Source organism: Diceros bicornis, chromosome 5 (assembly GCF_020826845.1).
Source record: "Diceros bicornis minor isolate mBicDic1 chromosome 5, mDicBic1.mat.cur, whole genome shotgun sequence".
Classification (NCBI taxonomy): domain Eukaryota; kingdom Metazoa; phylum Chordata; class Mammalia; order Perissodactyla; family Rhinocerotidae; genus Diceros; species Diceros bicornis.
Window position 1 is genome coordinate 26,665,097 of NC_080744.1, and position 18,039 is coordinate 26,683,135.

Below are 18,039 nucleotides of genomic sequence, written 5' to 3' on the forward strand. Positions count from 1 at the left end.
CAGTCAGGAAACAGAAACAAGTCCAAATTTTTTAAGTAGAAATAAATTTAACACAGGGAATTAGACATAAAATCATTAGAAGAGCTGATAATGCAAAAATGAGGACAGATTACAAGAAATTCTGAAATATAATGAATCCAGCTGCCTGCAACACCAAAGTAGATGATTCTTAGGAGGAAATTCAGAAGCTCCAAACAAAGCCACTGCTGGTCATCTCAGCTGTCTGCCCACAGGCCCTACAGAAGAATAATGGCCTCCCCTTCTCTTCCACTTTCCTAATATCACACAAATGCTTCCAATTACAGAATTTAAACTAGATGATAAAAGAAAGGGATAGTGGAAAATGTAGTTTGGGTTTCTCCCCAGCAGTGTGATGGAGTGTATAAAAAAGGATGATGAAGATGCCCAGTTGACAATATACAAGACAGCACACTAATGTACTAAGTCCTTTTGTATGCTAAGCTACATGCAATTTAAACCTAGAGAAACTAGTAGAGCTATGTTTTGTAATCAGAACAACTCTGTAATAATTAGACCAGATAGTAGCTGTGTGTGGATTATGACCACTATAATGTTTCCTAAATTGCCATTTAGAATTTTTGTCACTTTTTTCAAACTAATGGGACTGCATATGAAAACAACCGCCACATATGAAAAGCAGGAATTAAGCTAATGAGAAATATGTCGTCTTCTATTATTAAACGAAAGTTTTAAGCCTGTATTAAGACATCACTATGAGCTCTAAAGATGTGTCACATGCACTTAGTAAATTGCTCAATAAATGCCTTTGAGTGAGTGTGCAATAAATGACACAAGAAATTTGCTCTGTCACTGAGATAAAGAGTGAGACTCTTCTAATGTGTTTGTGACTACAGTTTCACAGTTAATACATTTTTTGAAATTCTGAATTCCATGCCTTCTGATCCTATCCCTAACTTTTCTCATCCAAGTTCTCCCATTTGTAATAATAACAGTCCTCTACCCTTGAAGTTGGAGCTCTGACTATTCCATCTGGTCAGATACTCATAATAATTCTTGAGTAATTCTTACTGAATGAAATGAAAGAAAATTTGAGGAATCTATGGATTAGGAAACTATGATATCACAGAACATTAATATTTTCTTTTTGTTTATAGTGGTTCTCAATTTTTCTATACTAGATTACTCTATTGTCAATTTGGTTGTATAGGAAACTACATTTCCCCAAATCCCCTTCTCTTTATGGTTCTGAATATAAAAGTGAATTTTCATAAGAGTTTCATAAGATAGGAAGCAGCCACCATTATCTTCTAAAGACCCGTTGTTGGTTAAAGATGGTGAAAGACAAACACGGTGGTGTTGGCTGGTTCCATTTTGTTCTTGCTTTCCCTGGCTGGAAACTAACCACTACTAACCAACTCCATAGTACACAAAAGTACCATCATCACGATACCTCTCAAATGCTAATGGTATCACATAAGTTACTGAAACAACTTATACCTGAATCTCACACCAATTCACCACGAGCAATTAGTAATTGTGATGCTGCAACTTGTCAGGACTTATCACCAAGCCCACTTACCTCTGGTAATGAGATCCTGTTGTCATCCGGCCTTGAATAATTTAATTCAAGAATCTCATCCAGTGTATTTGCTTGTTAAAACTACTTCTGTACCAAAATGCTTAGATTCAGTTCCTCCAAAAGCCAACCTTGAAAAGAGGATTTGAAGATAAGTAGTTTATTTGGGAAATGCAAGAAACACAGCCAGGGAATAGGAGATATGATAGACGGACTATTAAGTACATGGATGGGAGGAAATAGGAGTTCTTTTATGCTATTGATGAGGGTGAAAATTGGTAAGAACATTTTGGGGAGCAATTTGGCAATAGCAAGTAAGTTTTTAAAAGTGTAAGTCATATAACCTATCAATGCCACTTCTAGGTGTATAACAGAACATTCTGCACCTTATATATAAGGAAAAATAACTGTATTCCTTGTAGGATTTTTATAATAATGATAAATTAGAAACACTCCTTGAGTAAAGGATTAAAACCCTTTCTCCTTCTACATGATAAAATCAAGTTACTTTTCTACCTCTGTTCCTGTGGAAACCTGGTAAAGGTAAAACGTCAGCCATATTACTAGGGAGCATTGTTATGGTAAAAATGATCTCTGATTGGTAAATTGCATCTGGACTAGAAATGAATGGTGAACACTTGGTAGGAAGCCATAGCTTTGGGGCAGTGATTTTTGTAACTGTTGCAAGAGATATTGGTTCCTATTTGGGATACAGGACTTCGAAGTCTGGGTGGCCTGTTTGGTCTTGTTCCCTCACACCTGAGCACTTGTTGTGAGAGGGGAAGAGGGAGTTACAGAAAGATAGTCTCTGAATTCCTATGTAGACAGCTGAGGGGATTCCCCTTAAAAACACTCCTGGCGTGAGGGACGCCAATACTTACATGACCTATTGAGCTTTAAATTTGATGGTCTAGTTGAGCCTAAGACCATCAGTGATGATGTTGCACAACACAACTGTCCATCAAAAGGGACATATGATATATCTCTAAAATAGGATACTGCATAGCAATAATTAAAATAATATTTCATTAAAAAAATGAAATATATACATACATATAAATTTTTCTATATTTCAAAAATATTTTTAATGATAAAAGCAAGTTTTACCATTACATGTACAATAGGGCAGCATTCATGTAAATTTTAAAAATACAAAATACATCACACATTGTTTAGAGATAAACATACATGTATTAGAATGTAAAAACACGGACTAGAGAAACAAAGTTCAGAATAAATTTGTCTTGGGAAAGAGAAAAGAGAGACTGAGGAGAAAAATAAAAGAGATGGTAATTTTATCTGTAATGTTTTATTTATTTTTAAAAAAATTGAAACTATATTTGAATTAACTATATTTATTAGTATGCCGAGATATAGATCATATAATATTTTTTAAATGTTACGATTTGTTTATAGGGCAAATAGAATTATCTTAAGATAATTAAGGATTTATTCTTTCTCCTTAATATATTTATGTATTATGTAAGTTTTTCACAATTATAAAATGATTATGTAAATAAAACAAACTTTGATATCTCAGACAGGATGGATGGTGTGAGGGTGGAAAATGTTTCCCAGGTACGTGAGGTCCTTGTTCCAGGAGTTGTATGTCCTCATACTCAGCTTCAGTTTGGAATTGAAAGAAATTGGCATTTCTACTTCTCATACATCCTGATAAAGTACCGACTTGTGGTCACTTTGGGTCATGGAATTGAGTTGGTGATCATAAATCTCATAAAGATACTCAGCTTCTTAGAAATAGTAGGGAGTTAGTCTGAAAAACAAAAAATATTAAATAAGCATAAATTTCTTATGAATAGTTTTACGTCTCTTACCCTATTTCCGGAAAGCCCTCAAAAGCGTATAACACAAATAGCCGTATCAATATGACATGAAAAATAACGTCGATCCCTACTGGTGTCCCATTTGGCTAAGGTAAATCACTAAATACAATCTACTATTATTCTCTGTATCTTTGAATTCCTATAGCCTTAATCTCTTACTTATCACAACATCAGGAAGTATGCAAATAAAAAGCCCAACCCGCCTCCAATCTTTCCTCTTACTTTCCTTCAAAGTCATCCTTACAAGGCCTCAGGTGCTTAAGAATACAAAGACTTCTTGAGGAGGTTTTTATCCTAGTCATGGGCAAGTCATACATCTATCACACGCCCTTTGACCTTTAATTCCCATTGCAATTCTTAATCAGTTTATCTTCAGGGGCCAGACATTGCTAAACTTTACACATAATTTTAGAAATGTCACACAGATTAGAACCACTTTCTTATATTCAAACAGTGAAATCATATGAAAATAGAATAAAAGTCAAAAAGAAAACAATGACAGCATTTGGGAGAAATTGGCAAAAGTCACTACCCCACTAGTTTTGAAGATTTCTGATGTGGATTTGCAGAATTTAAGATATCAAAAGGAAAGGAATCTATTGTTATGATTAGGAAAAATAAAACAAGCTTTAATTTAAAATAAGTGGACTTTGACATCTAGATATAGCATCTCTCCTTAATAATCCTTGAAGAAACACTAAAAACTTTGAGTTATTCACCCCTCTTTCTGCAATATTCCTAATAGGTTACTAAAATCTGTGTGATCGCGCCATATTCTAAGCTATTCACCATCCCAATCATCTCCTCCCTCTGAAATGGTGCACCTAAAAATGAGGGAAAACTATTGGCACAGAGTGGAGCCAGGAAGAAGGATTCCAGGCAAACTATCTTAAAATTACCAATTTGGGAAGACAGCAATTTTGTAAGAAGGAGATAAGTCATCAAAGGAGTCCACATTTGTTTTGGATTATTGGAAGATAAAATGATGAATGAAAAGTAAAACTTCTCTGTGCCATGTCTCAACTCTCATATCCAACTTCTTGAAGTATATCAGCCCCACACTGGTTCAGCAAGTCCCTGAGCAGCTTTATACTCTGTAAAAGAACAATATGGCAAGGCTGGCCCCGTGGCATAGCGGTTAAGAACACGCACTCAGCTGCTGGCGGCAAGGGGTTCGGATCCCGGGCACGCACCACTGCACCCCTTATCAGGCCATGCTGTGGCGGCGCCCCATATAAAATGGAGGAAGATAGACACAGATGTTAGCCCAGGGTCAGTCTTCCTCAGAAAAAAAGAGGAGGGTTGGCATGGACGTTAGCTCAGGGCTGATCTTCCTCACACACACACACAAAAGAACAATATGGCTTCTACTATGTCACAATCAAAAATCTTTCAGAGAAGTTATCCTCTGTAGTGTCTCACAGTTTGTGTTCAGCTCCCCTGCAGTCTCCAGCACTGTGTCACTCAGAACACAGAAGTACACAGCTGAGTCACTCCAATGGGCCGAGGATTTCCTCAGGTTGAAGGAAGATTCACTTTTCCTAAATTCAGCCTCAAAGTCTCTGATGCCTTTAACCAAGGTGTCCCCTCCAAAGTACTTGAGGAGAAACTGGAGGCCTTGGCTGGGATACTGGACATACCAGAAGAGATCAGGAGCTCTACCATAGGAATAGTTGCACCTCATCACCAAGGAGGCTCCTTCAGAGACCACAAGATGGACATCAGGCTGTGTCACTGACTGAGCTCTGGCGTCTCCTGAAAAATTAATGTCATATGAGTGAAGGCAGTGCAGACTTGGCTATGAAAAGTATTTCTACTAAAATTTGAGTTGGAAAACAGTTACTTCTGTAGAACTAGAGACCATAATAAAATATTACTCACTCAGGGCAAAAAGCATCCCCAGTACTGAGATGAGCATCGGAAGCATGGCTGAGCAGTGGGAACGCTGCAGGCTTCATTCTGGAAGATCTCCCCTGAGTAAGCAGGAGAGTAGCTGTAAATTCCAGCTCTTGGAAATAAGAGGTGTGAGTAAGGCTGGGCTAGAGAAGTCCCTTGTTTAGGTAAAAATACAAAACTGCTGAGGTGATCTTGGGTGCTTTCTGATCTGTTACTCTCACTTGCCTCTGACCTCAAAGAACTCAGAGAAGGTGCTTCAACAGGCTCTCTGCATGAAGGAGGGGCTGAGGGAAAGGTTCTGGTCAAGACAGAAAGAGGGATCTCTAGCTTGTGCAACATCGCCCTCTGGAGGCCAGACACAGGACAGAGGATCTGGACTCCCCACAGGAAGCTCATCTGTGCTTTCTTTCTATTTAGAGATGTATCAAAAACTTCCACTGAACATGTCTCTTTCTTCGCTAACATATGATATATCACCCTCTGTAGCAGGTAATATTAATACTTGCCTCAATGAAAAATGGGGCCTGTAAAATAGAGGAGTAATTTACTTTACAGAGAAACTGATTACACAGTGAGTTTATCAGACTTTGGAGTCCATTAGAGCCTTTATGTCAAAGCAGTGGAGCCATTCTTTATGCAGAGATAATCAGGTCAACCTCCTTAGGCAGAGCTTTGCATGGCCTCACTGGCAGTATGCATCAGATTGAGAGGAGTGAAGCCAGGTACCTGAGCATCACTGTAGATATTAAACCAATTTGCTGTTTTCCTGTTTAACTTGAGGGGTGACTCAGGGGTCTCGAGGATTTGTGAGCTTGTTTTCCAGAGGATTTGTGAGATTGTTTTGCGGAAGAAAGAGAATGCCTTTGGTGAGGTTGCAATCATTGGATGGCAGGTCCTGGCAGCCATTGAAGCCCAGAAATCAGATTGCCCAAGGGCTTATTGGGAGTAGCACATTTGTTTCCCCAAATCTCCTCCTGCCAAGCCCCTTAGCTCTATAAAACACCCCTGCTTTCTGTTCTTGGGGAGGCAGACTTGAGTGAACCCAGTCTCCCACCTACTTATTTTGACCAACGAATAAATCTTTCTCCATCTCCAAGCACCGATGTCTCAGTGTTTGGCTTGCTGTGCATCGGTCACACGAACTGGAGATTAAGAGGTTCCGTATCAGGAGGACATGGTAGGGTGCAGAGATAATTGCTTTGGCTGGCGAAATTAAAAATAAGGTCAGACAAACAGAATAACAGCTTGGGACACAGGGCTTCATCTATGAAAATAAAAAAAGACTATCTTTGTCTACTTCAAGCAGAATTGTGAAGATTCAGTGGCTTCAAACCAACAATAATAATAATAATAATAATAGTAATAACATTCAGATATAGAGTAAAATCCAAGTGCCATCTGCTTAGAACGTGACTGGAATATTGTACCCAATTCTGGCTACCATGTCATCAAGAGAATATTGATAGACTTGCATATCTACACATGGAACTGAGTAGACAGATGAAGGCATTGTGAAATAAACATATAAATAAGTTTTAAAAGAATTAAAGAGGGGGCCGGCCCCCTGGCTTAACGGTTAAGTGCGCATGCTCCGCTACTGGTGGCCCAGGTTCGGATCCTGGCGTGCACCAACGCACTGCTTCTCCGGCCATGTTGAAGCCGTGTCCCACATACAGCAACTAGAAGGATGTGCATCTATGACGTACAACTATCTACTGTGGCTTTGGGGAGTAAAAGGGAAAAAAAGGAGGAGGATTGGCAATAGATGTTAGCTCAGGGCCGGTCTTCCTCAGCAAAAAAGAGGAGGATTGGCATGGATGTTAGCTCAGGGCTGATCTTCCTCATAAATAAATAAATAAATAAATAAATAAATAAATAAATAAAAATAAAAGAATTAAAGACTGTGTAAAAATATATCTGCATTAACCCTGGAATCCTAGGAGCGCCACCAGTAGACCAGAGCTAAGAGAAATTTCTAAGAGGAATAAAAGATAAGGGAGTCATTTGATAATGAAATCTAACATAGGCAGGCAAGCAGCCATTTTATGTGAATGAAAGCCAAGTCTTGTAAAATGAGGGTGGTATTGACTGTGGCCAAATGGCCTGATGTAATTCTGAAAGAAGAAACTTTTTCTTCCCACCCACTTCAGCTTGTAGATCCCTGGGGCTAAAAGAGTCACCATCACAGGAGGAGATCAATTTCAGGGAAAATGAATGTGAGGGAGGAAAAATAATTTTCCCTCTGCCCTTCTAGGTTCTTGGCTGAGATCCCTCACCTGCAATAAAAGACAGATTAACAGGAGAAAAACCAACAGAAGTTTAATAACATGTATACCTGCTGTATACATGGGAGATACCCGTTAAAACTGAGTAACTCCCTGAAATGGCCCAAGCCATCACCTTAAATACCATCTCCAGCTAAAAGGTAAAAGATGTTGGGGTTGGGGGGATCAGTTATGGGAGGTTATCAGGCAAAGCATAGAAAACAAGGGTAAGGTGGTTATGCAGATTTAAGTCCATGCCTTCTCCATTGATAAGAATTTCTAAAGATTTAGAGTCATCCTCCTAGTCCTGGTACAGAGAGGGAGACACCGCTACAAATGGATATTTCCCTTATAAATTAAATGTCTCTTAAAAAAGGGTAACTTCTATTCAGTTTTCAAAACTTCTCCTGTGTCTGCTATTTCTTAAAAATAATCAGCTCAAAATAATCCTTAGGCCAAAAAGGCCTATTTTGGGGTGGCATATTCTGTTCCCCCTCAATAGAAATGGCAGTGCAGGGTAAAAAAAAAAAAAAAAATAGAGAAGTCCTCAACTCAGAACCCACGCTGAGCACGAGAAGGTGTAAACTCCCTCCTTTGAAGAGTTATACATAGGCACGCTCACTGATACCACACACACCATAAGCAAAGGCTCGAAATCTATCTTGGTGATGCTCATGACTTATGACATGTTACTCAATATAGTATGGTCATCCACACACAAGATGAGTAATAACAAAGAATACAGCTCAGTTTTTTACCCTTTATCATCAACATCACCATTTGGTGTTCAGTTTAGAAGGGTCTCCAAAATGTTTGGATCATTTTTTTTTTTTTATCTACAGGAACACATTTTTTAGGTTTAAGAGAAATGTGTTTAATCCCATATGTTTTTTTTGTTTTTGTTTTTGTTTTTGTGAGGAAGATCAGCCCTGAGCTAACACCCATGCTAATCCTCCTCTTTTTGCTGAGGAAGACCGGCTCTGAGCTAACATCTATTGCCAATCCTCCTTCTTTTTTTTTTTTCCCCAAAGCCCCAGTAGATAGTTGTATGTCATAATTACACATCCTTCTATTTGCTGTATGTGGGACGCGGCCTCAGCATGGCCGGAGAAGTGGTGCGTCCGTGGGCGCCCGGGATCCGAACCAGGGCCACCAGTAGTGGAGCGTGCGCACTTAACTGCTAAGTCATGGGGCCGGCCCCTAACCCTGTATGTTTTTCCTGCTATTCTGACCTAGTCACAAAAACTCGGCAGAATTAACCATCTAAACAACAAAAAACAACCACAAATCCTCTCTCCTTGCTCTCAGACATTCTTCAGGGTATATTTTTTTTCTGTCTGAAAAATTAGACTCTGTGTGAATTTCAGGCCTGAGACAAACCTGAGAAATCACATATATTTAAGTCCATCATTTTCAGATGAGGAAACTGAGACCTATAAATCACACAAGTTGCTAAAGTCATACAGTCCATATCAGCAGTACTGAGACTGTGAGATGGATGCCTGCTCCTGGTCAATCCAGGGCTCTGTCTCACACTGTTTACCCCTTTCAAACAACTCCCACTTTATTTTACCAGGAGCTGTAGTAAGACTTCGGGTGACAGCACAGCCAGCAGCTCTGTTGATTGAGTGGTTAGCAGGCTTTCAGTACAGGAAGCGAGTGGCAGTGCCCCACGGTGTGTCTGCAGGACAGAGGTAGGTGGCTGAGTCTGCAGGCTGGGAGGCTGTTATATGAAAGGAGCCCTGTTTGATGGTGGTGTCAAAGGTGGCCCTCAGCCTTCCTGTCTGTTTCTCGCGCTCATTTTCACGTATTAGTAACAAGAAGATGAGGCCTTTTCCCAGATCTTGTCGGTACCACTGTAAGGACACTGGAGAATTTGTGTAGTTACAGGTCAGAATGGCCTTTTCACCCTCCTGGATGCTCAGGGACTGAGGAGTCTGTTCCATCTTTTGGCTGCTCACCCCGAGGCAGAAACACAATGCCAGAAACAAGAGGTTTAGTCATTACTCCAACACTCTCAAGAGTCATATTTTCTTCCCACAACCCCAGAAATAACCAAAGAGGAAGCAGAATGGATCTTGGCCCTTTCCCCTCCATCCTGTGGGCTGTGTCCCTGGATCTCTTTGAGCTCATCACCCGGAAGCTTCTAACTCACAGTCCACTGGAAGACACAAAATCACCAAAACAATTCCCAGGAATGGCTCCATTCTCTTCCCAGCTCTGGCCTGAAATGTGGACTCAGTTTCCTCAGTCAAAAGGCCATTCTCTTTAGTTTGGTGAGTGTTACTGGTCTTCCTCTATCAAAGGAATCTCTGCTTCTTACCCAGCCAATCAGTGACAAGTCTGTTTAGCCCTTTACATATACAACTGGCCTAATCCAACTTTAAAATGAACTTTGTTTCAAAGCTGAGAAAGGATCTGAAGGGACAGGAAACACTGCCATCATGTGTTCAGAAGGTTTTTGCAATAATGGAATGAGTTCTAGAACAGCGTCTCTCAAATTTACTGTGCATACACGTCACCCAGGGATTGCGCTAAGACGCAGATTCTGTTTCATTAGGTCTGGGTTGGGGTCGGATGGATAGTCTACATTTCTAACAAGTTTATTGGGGACGTTGGTGCTGCTGGTTCTCAGATCACACTTTAAGTAGCAAGTCTAGAAGAATCTAGAATTGATTATCAGTACGTGAAAACAGAATTTGCAGTATTAATGTTTAAAACAGAATAAATGGTCAAGTTTCCCAAGGTCTCCATTCCATTGCCCAGTGAAACTACTCTGCTGTTCCCAGAACAGCTGCCACAGGATGTCATGAGCCCTCGATAAGGTCAATCACAGGCGCAGGCGTGGAGAATGCATGGCAGAATTCTAGGAAACTGACTCAGATTCGGAGACGGGAACTCCTCTCTTCACCCTTATTGGCCTCCCGGCAGGTAGGGAAATTATTGCTTTGATATCAAAAGGTCTTTCTGCTGGGCTTGTTGGGCTGTTGTAAGTAAATACTCAGTTTAAATCCAGCAAGAACTCAAATCAGTGAAGTTTGCCAGGTCATGCAGAATGCTTTCTGAGAGGCCCTGTAAATTGTCTTTATAATACAATAGTCGTATATCAGAACTTCCTTCTTTTCTACTTTGGCATTCTACATATAATGCCAATATGGATGTATTGTAGTCATTCTCTCACATACATTTAGGTCATTCTGTGGTCTAAAGGATAGATGGATGGATAGATGGACAGACAGATGGATGGATGAATGCCTAGAAGAAAGAAAGAAGAGAATGGGCTGGAACATGATGAGAGATAAAACTGGAAGGCAAGTTTGGGTCTAGAAAGCAGAAGATTTTGAATGCCTGAATTCATTTGTAAGTTATTTATTAGCAAAGAATTGCTGAGGCTTTTGAGCAAGTGAGTAATATTGTGAAAATTCTATACATTTAATCTGGCTGCTTGTCCATAGAGTAATTTGGAGAAGTAAGTTGGTAGGCATTGTAGAATAATCTTTAAGAGATTATGTTCCAGCCTCAAACTGATCTGGCTTTGAAACCCAGCTGTTCCCTTTAATCTCTCTGATCTCTTGAGAAAACTATTTAATGTCTTCAAGTTCCAGTCTCCTTGTCTGTAAAATGGGATACCATCAGGATATTATTAAGAGGAATAGAGGGACTAATGTACATAAAACACTTTGTATGTACATCATACACAGGAAGAACTCAATAAATGTGAAGTATTAATACAGGAAAAAAATGTAATGGAGACTGAACAAGCAGTCAAGAGGTCATTGCTGCCTTCTTATCATGAGGTATAGTGACTGAACCATGGCCACTGAACTTCAGGGCTAGGAGGAACTTTAGAGAATTTGCAGAAAATGATGGATTAGTGAGACTTCAAATCAAAAAAGATTCATATTTTTGGGGCCAGCCCAGTGGCACAAGGGGTTATGTGCACGTGCTCCGCTGCGGTGGCCCAGGGTTCGCCGGTTAGGATCCTGGGCGTGCACCGACGCACCACTTGGCAAGCCATGCTGTGGCAGCGTCCCATATAAAGTGGAGGAAGATGGGCATGGATGTTAGCTCAGGGCCAGTCTTCCTCAGCAAAAAAAAAAAAAAGAGAGAGAGAGAGGAGGATTGCCAGGTGTTAGCACAGGGTTGATCTTCCTCACAAAAAAGAAAAAAAGATTCATATTTTGGAAAACAGATGAAATGGAATGAAAAGAGAAAAATTCCTACTTATCCTATCAAGCAAAGATATACATTATCAATATCTCGGTGTATTACTTTCCAAACTTTGTACTGTTTATATTTTTACTAAGTAGCAATCACATAAGTTAATATCTTGATTCATTTCAATTACCACTTTTAAATAATCATTATAGATTCTCTTTATAAATACCATTTATTTTCTATATAATGTTCCATTTTGGTGATTAAACCTTTCCCTTTAAGATTAGATATTTTGGTTTTCAATTTTTGGGTGGTATAAGTAACTTTCCAAATATGTTTGTAAATAATTATTTTTTATTCATTGAGGGTTTTCCTGAGGACAGATTCCTTACATAAAATTATAACAAAGACAATTGATATGTTTTTAGATTACTAAGTCACGTTTTTTAAATTATAGGTATACTTTGTTTTATTGTGCTTTGCAGATATTGTTTGTGTTTTTTTTTTTGCAAATTTAAGGTGTGTGGCAACCCTGCCTTGAGCAAGTCTATCGGCGCCGTTTTTCCAACAGTGTTTGCACTCTTCGTGTCTCTGTGTCACATTTTGGTAATTCTCACAATATTTCTAACTTTTTCATTATTATTATATTTGTTATGGTAATCTATGATAAGTGATCTTTTTGATGTTACTATTATAATTGTTTGGATGCACCACAAATCATGCCCATGTAAGAAGGAAAACTTAATCCACAAATATTGTGTGTGTTCTGAGTGCTCCACCAAGTGGATGTTCCATCACCTCTCTCCGTCTCCTCAGGCCGCCCTATTTCCTGAGACACAACAATATTGACATTAGGCCAATGAATAACCCTGCAATGGCCCCTAAGTGTTCAAGTGAAAGGGGGAGTTGCATGTATCTCACTTTAAATCAAAAGCTAGAAATAATTAAGCTTAGTGAGGAAGGCATGTTGGAAGCTGATATAGGCAGAAAGCTAGGCCTCTTGCACCAAACAATTAGCCAAGTTGTGAATGCAAAGGAAAAATTCTTGAAGAAAATTAAAACTGTTACTCCAGTGGGTAGGTGAATGATAAGAAAGTGAAACAGCCTTATTGCTAATATGTTGAAAGTTTTAGTGGTCTAGATAGAAGATCAAACCAGCCACAACATACCCTTAAGCCAAAGCCTATTCCAAGGTGAGGCCTAACTCTCTTCATTTCTATGAAGGTTAAGACAGGTGAGGAAGCTGCAGAAGAAAAGTTGGAAGGTAGCAGATGTTGGTTCATGAGGTTTTAGGAAAGAAGCTGTCTCCATAACATAAAAGTCAAGGTGAAGCAGCAAGTGCTGATGTAGAAGCTGCAGCAGGTTATCTAGAATATCTAGCTATGATAATTAATGAAGTTGGCTACAATACACAACAGATTTTCCATGTAAATGAAACAGCCTGATATTGGAAGAAGATGATATCTAGGACTTTCATAGCTAGAGAGAAGTCAATGCCTGGCTTCAAAGCTTCAAAAGACAGGCTGACTCTCTTATTAGGGGCTAATGCACCTCCTGACTTTAAGTTGAAGCCAATGCTCATTTACCATTCCAAAAATCCTAGGGCCCTTCATAATTACGCTAAATGTACTTTGTGCTCTATAAATTAAACAACAAAGCCTGCATGACATCCCATCTATTTACAACATGGTTTAATGAATATTTTTAAGCCCGTTGTTGAGACCCACTGCTCATAAAAAAGATTTATTTCAAAATATTGCTGCCCCTTGACAATGCAAGTGGTCACCCAAGAGCTCCAATGGAGATGTACAACAAGATTAATGTTGTTTTCATGCCTGACAACACAACACCCATTCTGTACCCCATGGATCAAGGAGTCATTTTCACTTTCCAGTGTCATTATTTAAGAAATATATTTCATAAGGCTATAGCTGTCATAGGCAGTGATTCTTCTGATAGATCTGGGCAAAGAACATTGCAAATCTTCTGGAAAAGATTCACCATTCTAGATGTCGTTAAGAACATTCATGATTCATAGGAAGAGGTCAAAATATCAACATTAACAGAATTTGGAAGAAGTTGATTCCAACCCTCATGGATGACTTTGAGGGGTTCAAGACTTCAGTGGAGAAAGTAACTGCAAATGTGGTGGAAATAACAAGAGAACTAGAATTAGAAGTGGAGCCTGAAGATGTGACTGAACTACTGCAATCTCAAAACAGATGAGGAGTTGCTTCTTATGGATGAGAAAAGAAAGTGGTTTCTTGAGATGGAATCTACCCCTGGGGAAGACGCTGTAAAGATTGTTGAAATGACAACAAAGGATTTAGAATGTTACATAAACTTAGTTGATAAAGCAGCAGCAGGGTTTGAGAGGATTGACTCCAATTTTGAAAGAAGTTCTACTGTCAGTAAAATGCTATCAAACAGCTTTACATGCTACCGAGAAACCATTCATGAAAGGAAGAGTCAATTGATGCAACAAACTTCATTGTTGTCTTATTTTAAGAAATTGCCACGGCCACCCAGCAGCCATCAACATTGAGGCAAGACCCTCCATCAGCCAAAAGATTACAACTCACTGAAGGCCCAGATGATGGTTAGCATTTTTATCAATAAAGTATTTTTTAATTAAGGTATGTACATTGTTTTTTTAGACATAATGCTACTGCAAACGTAATAGACTACAGTATAGCATAAACATCACTTTTATATGCACTGGGAAACCAAGAAATTTGTGACTCGCTTTATTGCAATATTCGCTGTATTGTGGTGGTCTGGAAGGAACCTTCATTATCTCCAAGATATGTCTGTACTTTCCAAAATAGCTTACAAATTAACTCTCTCATAGAGTATGTCTATATCACTGTATCCTGTCCAAATTATCTTTTTTTTAAATTGCTGTTGAATTATTCCTACAATTTCCTAATGAGTTTTTTAAGTGATTTTATTACATTTTTATGAATATCACTAGGTTAAACATTTTCCATGTATTTGTGAACCACGTTGTTTTTTCCCATGTAAATCGCCTCATCATATCTTCTGTATATTTACCTATTTGGACATTAATGCTTTTCTTTTTGTGCATATAAAAATTATTTAGAAAAATTATTAATCTGTTGTCAAATTAGCAGCAAATTAACAGTAAACTGTGATTTGAATATAATTTTGATCATTTTTTTCATAGAATGATTTACCTTTTAGTATTTACGTAATCAAATCTTCTATTTTTTTCCCTTGATTTACTCTATTGTTTTTAAGTTTAGAAAGTCTTTCCCCATTCAGTTACTTGATTAACCTACATTTACATTTTTACTAATAACTTTGTGATTTAATTAATCTCACTGAAATTTATTTCATCACATGAAGTATTTAATTTATTTGTTCAATCAATACTTCTTAATTTGTGATTTTGCAACATATTTTGCTTTTCAAATATTCCATTTTCTGCTTCTCAAATTAAGGTACTCTTGCCCTCTAGACAAAATATGAAATAAATGTGACACATCATTTGGGAGGGCTATTATTACTGAAAAATTGGAGAACCAGCAAACTAGCAAATTATTTAAAAGATTATGTTGCACTTAAATTAATATGGATATATTATGCAGTAAAATAAAAATGATCACTCAATTCTTTTAAAGTGAACATAAGACTGTACTCACAGCAGACTACTTTGGACTACAGTGCCCCCATCACCCAGATTACAGGAAGGAAAAGGTCATGTTCATTCTCCCAGCTCTGTAGGGATGCTTCAGGAGAAAGTCTGAGAGCCTCTGACTTAAACAACTGATACAACACAATTTGAGGAATAATCCTTTTCTCTCCCACTAATTTAGAACTAGTCTTTTGTTTTATTCAAATTCTTTCTTATTCAAGTCCATTCCTTGCTTTTTCACTGTTTTTGCACTAATAATTACTATAATTGTTATTATTATTATTATTGATTACTATATTTTAAAAACAATCTTATTTAAAAGGTAACATCTGAGTTCAGGAAAATATTGCCTTTTACCACAAATGTAAGGGGTTAGGGGGAGCAGAATATGCCACCCCGGAAGGTGCCACTTTGGCATGTGGATTATTTCCAGCTAAAGACTACCAGGGACCAGCAGACTCAGGAACAATTTTTACCTTCCCACTAAGTGCCTGAAACAATTTAGATAGTGAACCTGTGCCAGGAAGAGCTATTACCAGAGATAACTTTTTATATCTGAAAGACTTATCTGCATGGCATGGCAAACATTTGTTTACCAAACATTTCCTCTTCTCATCTTCTTGTGAATTGTCTTCCTCCCCTTGAAGCCTCAGACTCCTACCCTCTTCTCCTTAGCTCAGGATGGTATATAAGACTCAGTTACCTGACTACCAGAGATTCTCGTATTTTTATGGGGTTCCCACATGTACAAAATTTGTTTTTCTCCTGTTAATCTATCTTATGTCAGTTTAATTTTTAGGCCAGCCAGAGAATCTAGAAGGGAAGAAGGGAAAATTTTTCTATCCCTTCTGGATTATTAAAGAAGAAATAAAATGATCACATAAAGTCACCAATGAAATTATTAAGAATAAGGTTTTATAAGATTTGACAAATGTGAAACGGTCAGGTCAGGATATATGTTAGGTGGAAGTTAGTCAGAATACCAGTCTGTGTGGTCGTAATTTTTTTTTGAAGTTTTGTTTTATTATTTGAGTAAGATTGGCCTTCAGCTAAAATCTGTTGCCAATCTTCCTCCTTTTTTCCTTTTATCTCCCCAAAGCCCCAGTAGATAGTTGTATGTCATAGTTGCTCTATCTGGGATGCCGCTTCAACACGGCTTGATGAGCAGTGGGTAGGTCCACGCCCAGGATCCCAACTGGCAAACCCTGGGCCACCAAAGCAGAGTGTGTGAACTTAAACACTATGCCGCTGGGCTGGCCTCACGTTCTGTGTGGTCCTAATTTTTAACAAGATTTTAATGAAGAAAGTATACCAAATGTAAGCCATGATTTATCTGGATGATAGGATTACATTTTAACTTTCTATTCTGTTTTTTTTTCCTATAACATGCAGTTAATATTTCTATAAGCAGAAAAAGTTGATGTTATGTTATTATTAAAAGATAAGAGTCTTTCTACCAAGAAGAGTATTCTCTGATAGACACTAAGATGGCCTTGGTAGCAGAGAACTCCGAATGGTCCATAAAGTCAACCTCAAAGCCCAGATACCTAACTAAGAAATCACTAACTCCCCTTAACCATTCATTCATAATATTCTAACACTTATTGGGTCATTTTGAAACTGACCTTCTTTTAGGATGTTTAGAATGTCTATATATTTACAATGCAATACAGATTTGATGGTCTATAGCAAAAAAAAAAAAAAAATGTAGTGAGGCTTCCGCTTCAGTCTCAGGTTTGGGTACAGGCTGCAGGTGCCTGGGGATCACTGTGCTCTTGCTGCACAGAAATAGGTGGCTGAGTCCCCAGGAAGGGTGTCTGTAATGTTCAGGGAGAGATGTTTGTCCTTATTATTCAATAGGACAGTGAGTCTTTGTTCTTGTTTCTTGTCCACAGTTGAAAGAGTATATATAAGCAGCTGGAGACCTGTTCCGGGTTCTTGCTTGTACCAGAAGAAGTATGTGGAGGTGCTGTCTGTGTAAGTGCAGTTGATAACCAAGCTGTCTCCCTCCCGGACACTCAGGAAAGAAGGATGCTGCTCCACCACTTCTCCTCTACTCATACCTGTGCAAAAAAGAAAAGTCAGACAAAGTCGTCATCATTCTCCAGGCAATCTAGAAAGGCCAATATCCTCTTCAGACTTCTAACGAACATTTGATAAAACACCCTGTTTCCAAAAGCTCTCAAACTCACAGTCCAGCTGCAGCCACAAGAACAGGAACAAAGGTCCACTAAGTGTCTTCATTATTCTCGCAATTGGGACCTGCAATCTTCAGCCAGGAGAGCTACTTCTATTACCAGGTTCTCTTCCTTTCCTCCAAAGCACAGTGGTTTCTTAAACTTTCTACACAGGCATCTGCTTCTGTCTTTAACCTACGCTTAGTCAACCAAAAGGAACGTTTCATATATTCTGCAGAGGTAGAGATGTTCTGCCATCTTGTGGTTAGATTCCCAACTGATAAACCAGCTGGTCAAAGCCTCTTTTATCCTGTGTCTGTGGGAAACTTTGACACACAAAACAACAACAGATCAAATAAATTAAGTAGCAAGTGTGTCTCCAATCAGAAATTATGTGGATTAGCAGAAAGCAAACGTAGTTAAAATGAAGAGTTAGAATTCCATCTCTTATTCTCAGCACACTACTGAGTCATTTTAAATAAAT

At 38.6% G+C, this 18,039-nt stretch overlaps 2 gene segments (V, D, J or C); both read right to left on the reverse strand.

Moving 5' to 3' along the window:
- Nucleotides 1–9,205: 9,205 nt before the first annotated feature.
- LOC131405483 (T cell receptor alpha variable 6-like) lies at nucleotides 9,206–9,508 on the reverse strand. The segment is given in 1 exon segment: nucleotides 9,206–9,508. A coding segment is annotated over 1 exon segment (303 nt).
- A 7,634-nt stretch (nucleotides 9,509–17,142) lies between these two features.
- Nucleotides 17,143–17,685, reverse strand: LOC131405484 (T cell receptor alpha variable 5-like). The segment is given in 2 exon segments: nucleotides 17,143–17,441; nucleotides 17,571–17,685. Coding segments are annotated over 2 exon segments (351 nt in total).
- Between the last annotated feature and the right edge of the window lie 354 nt (nucleotides 17,686–18,039).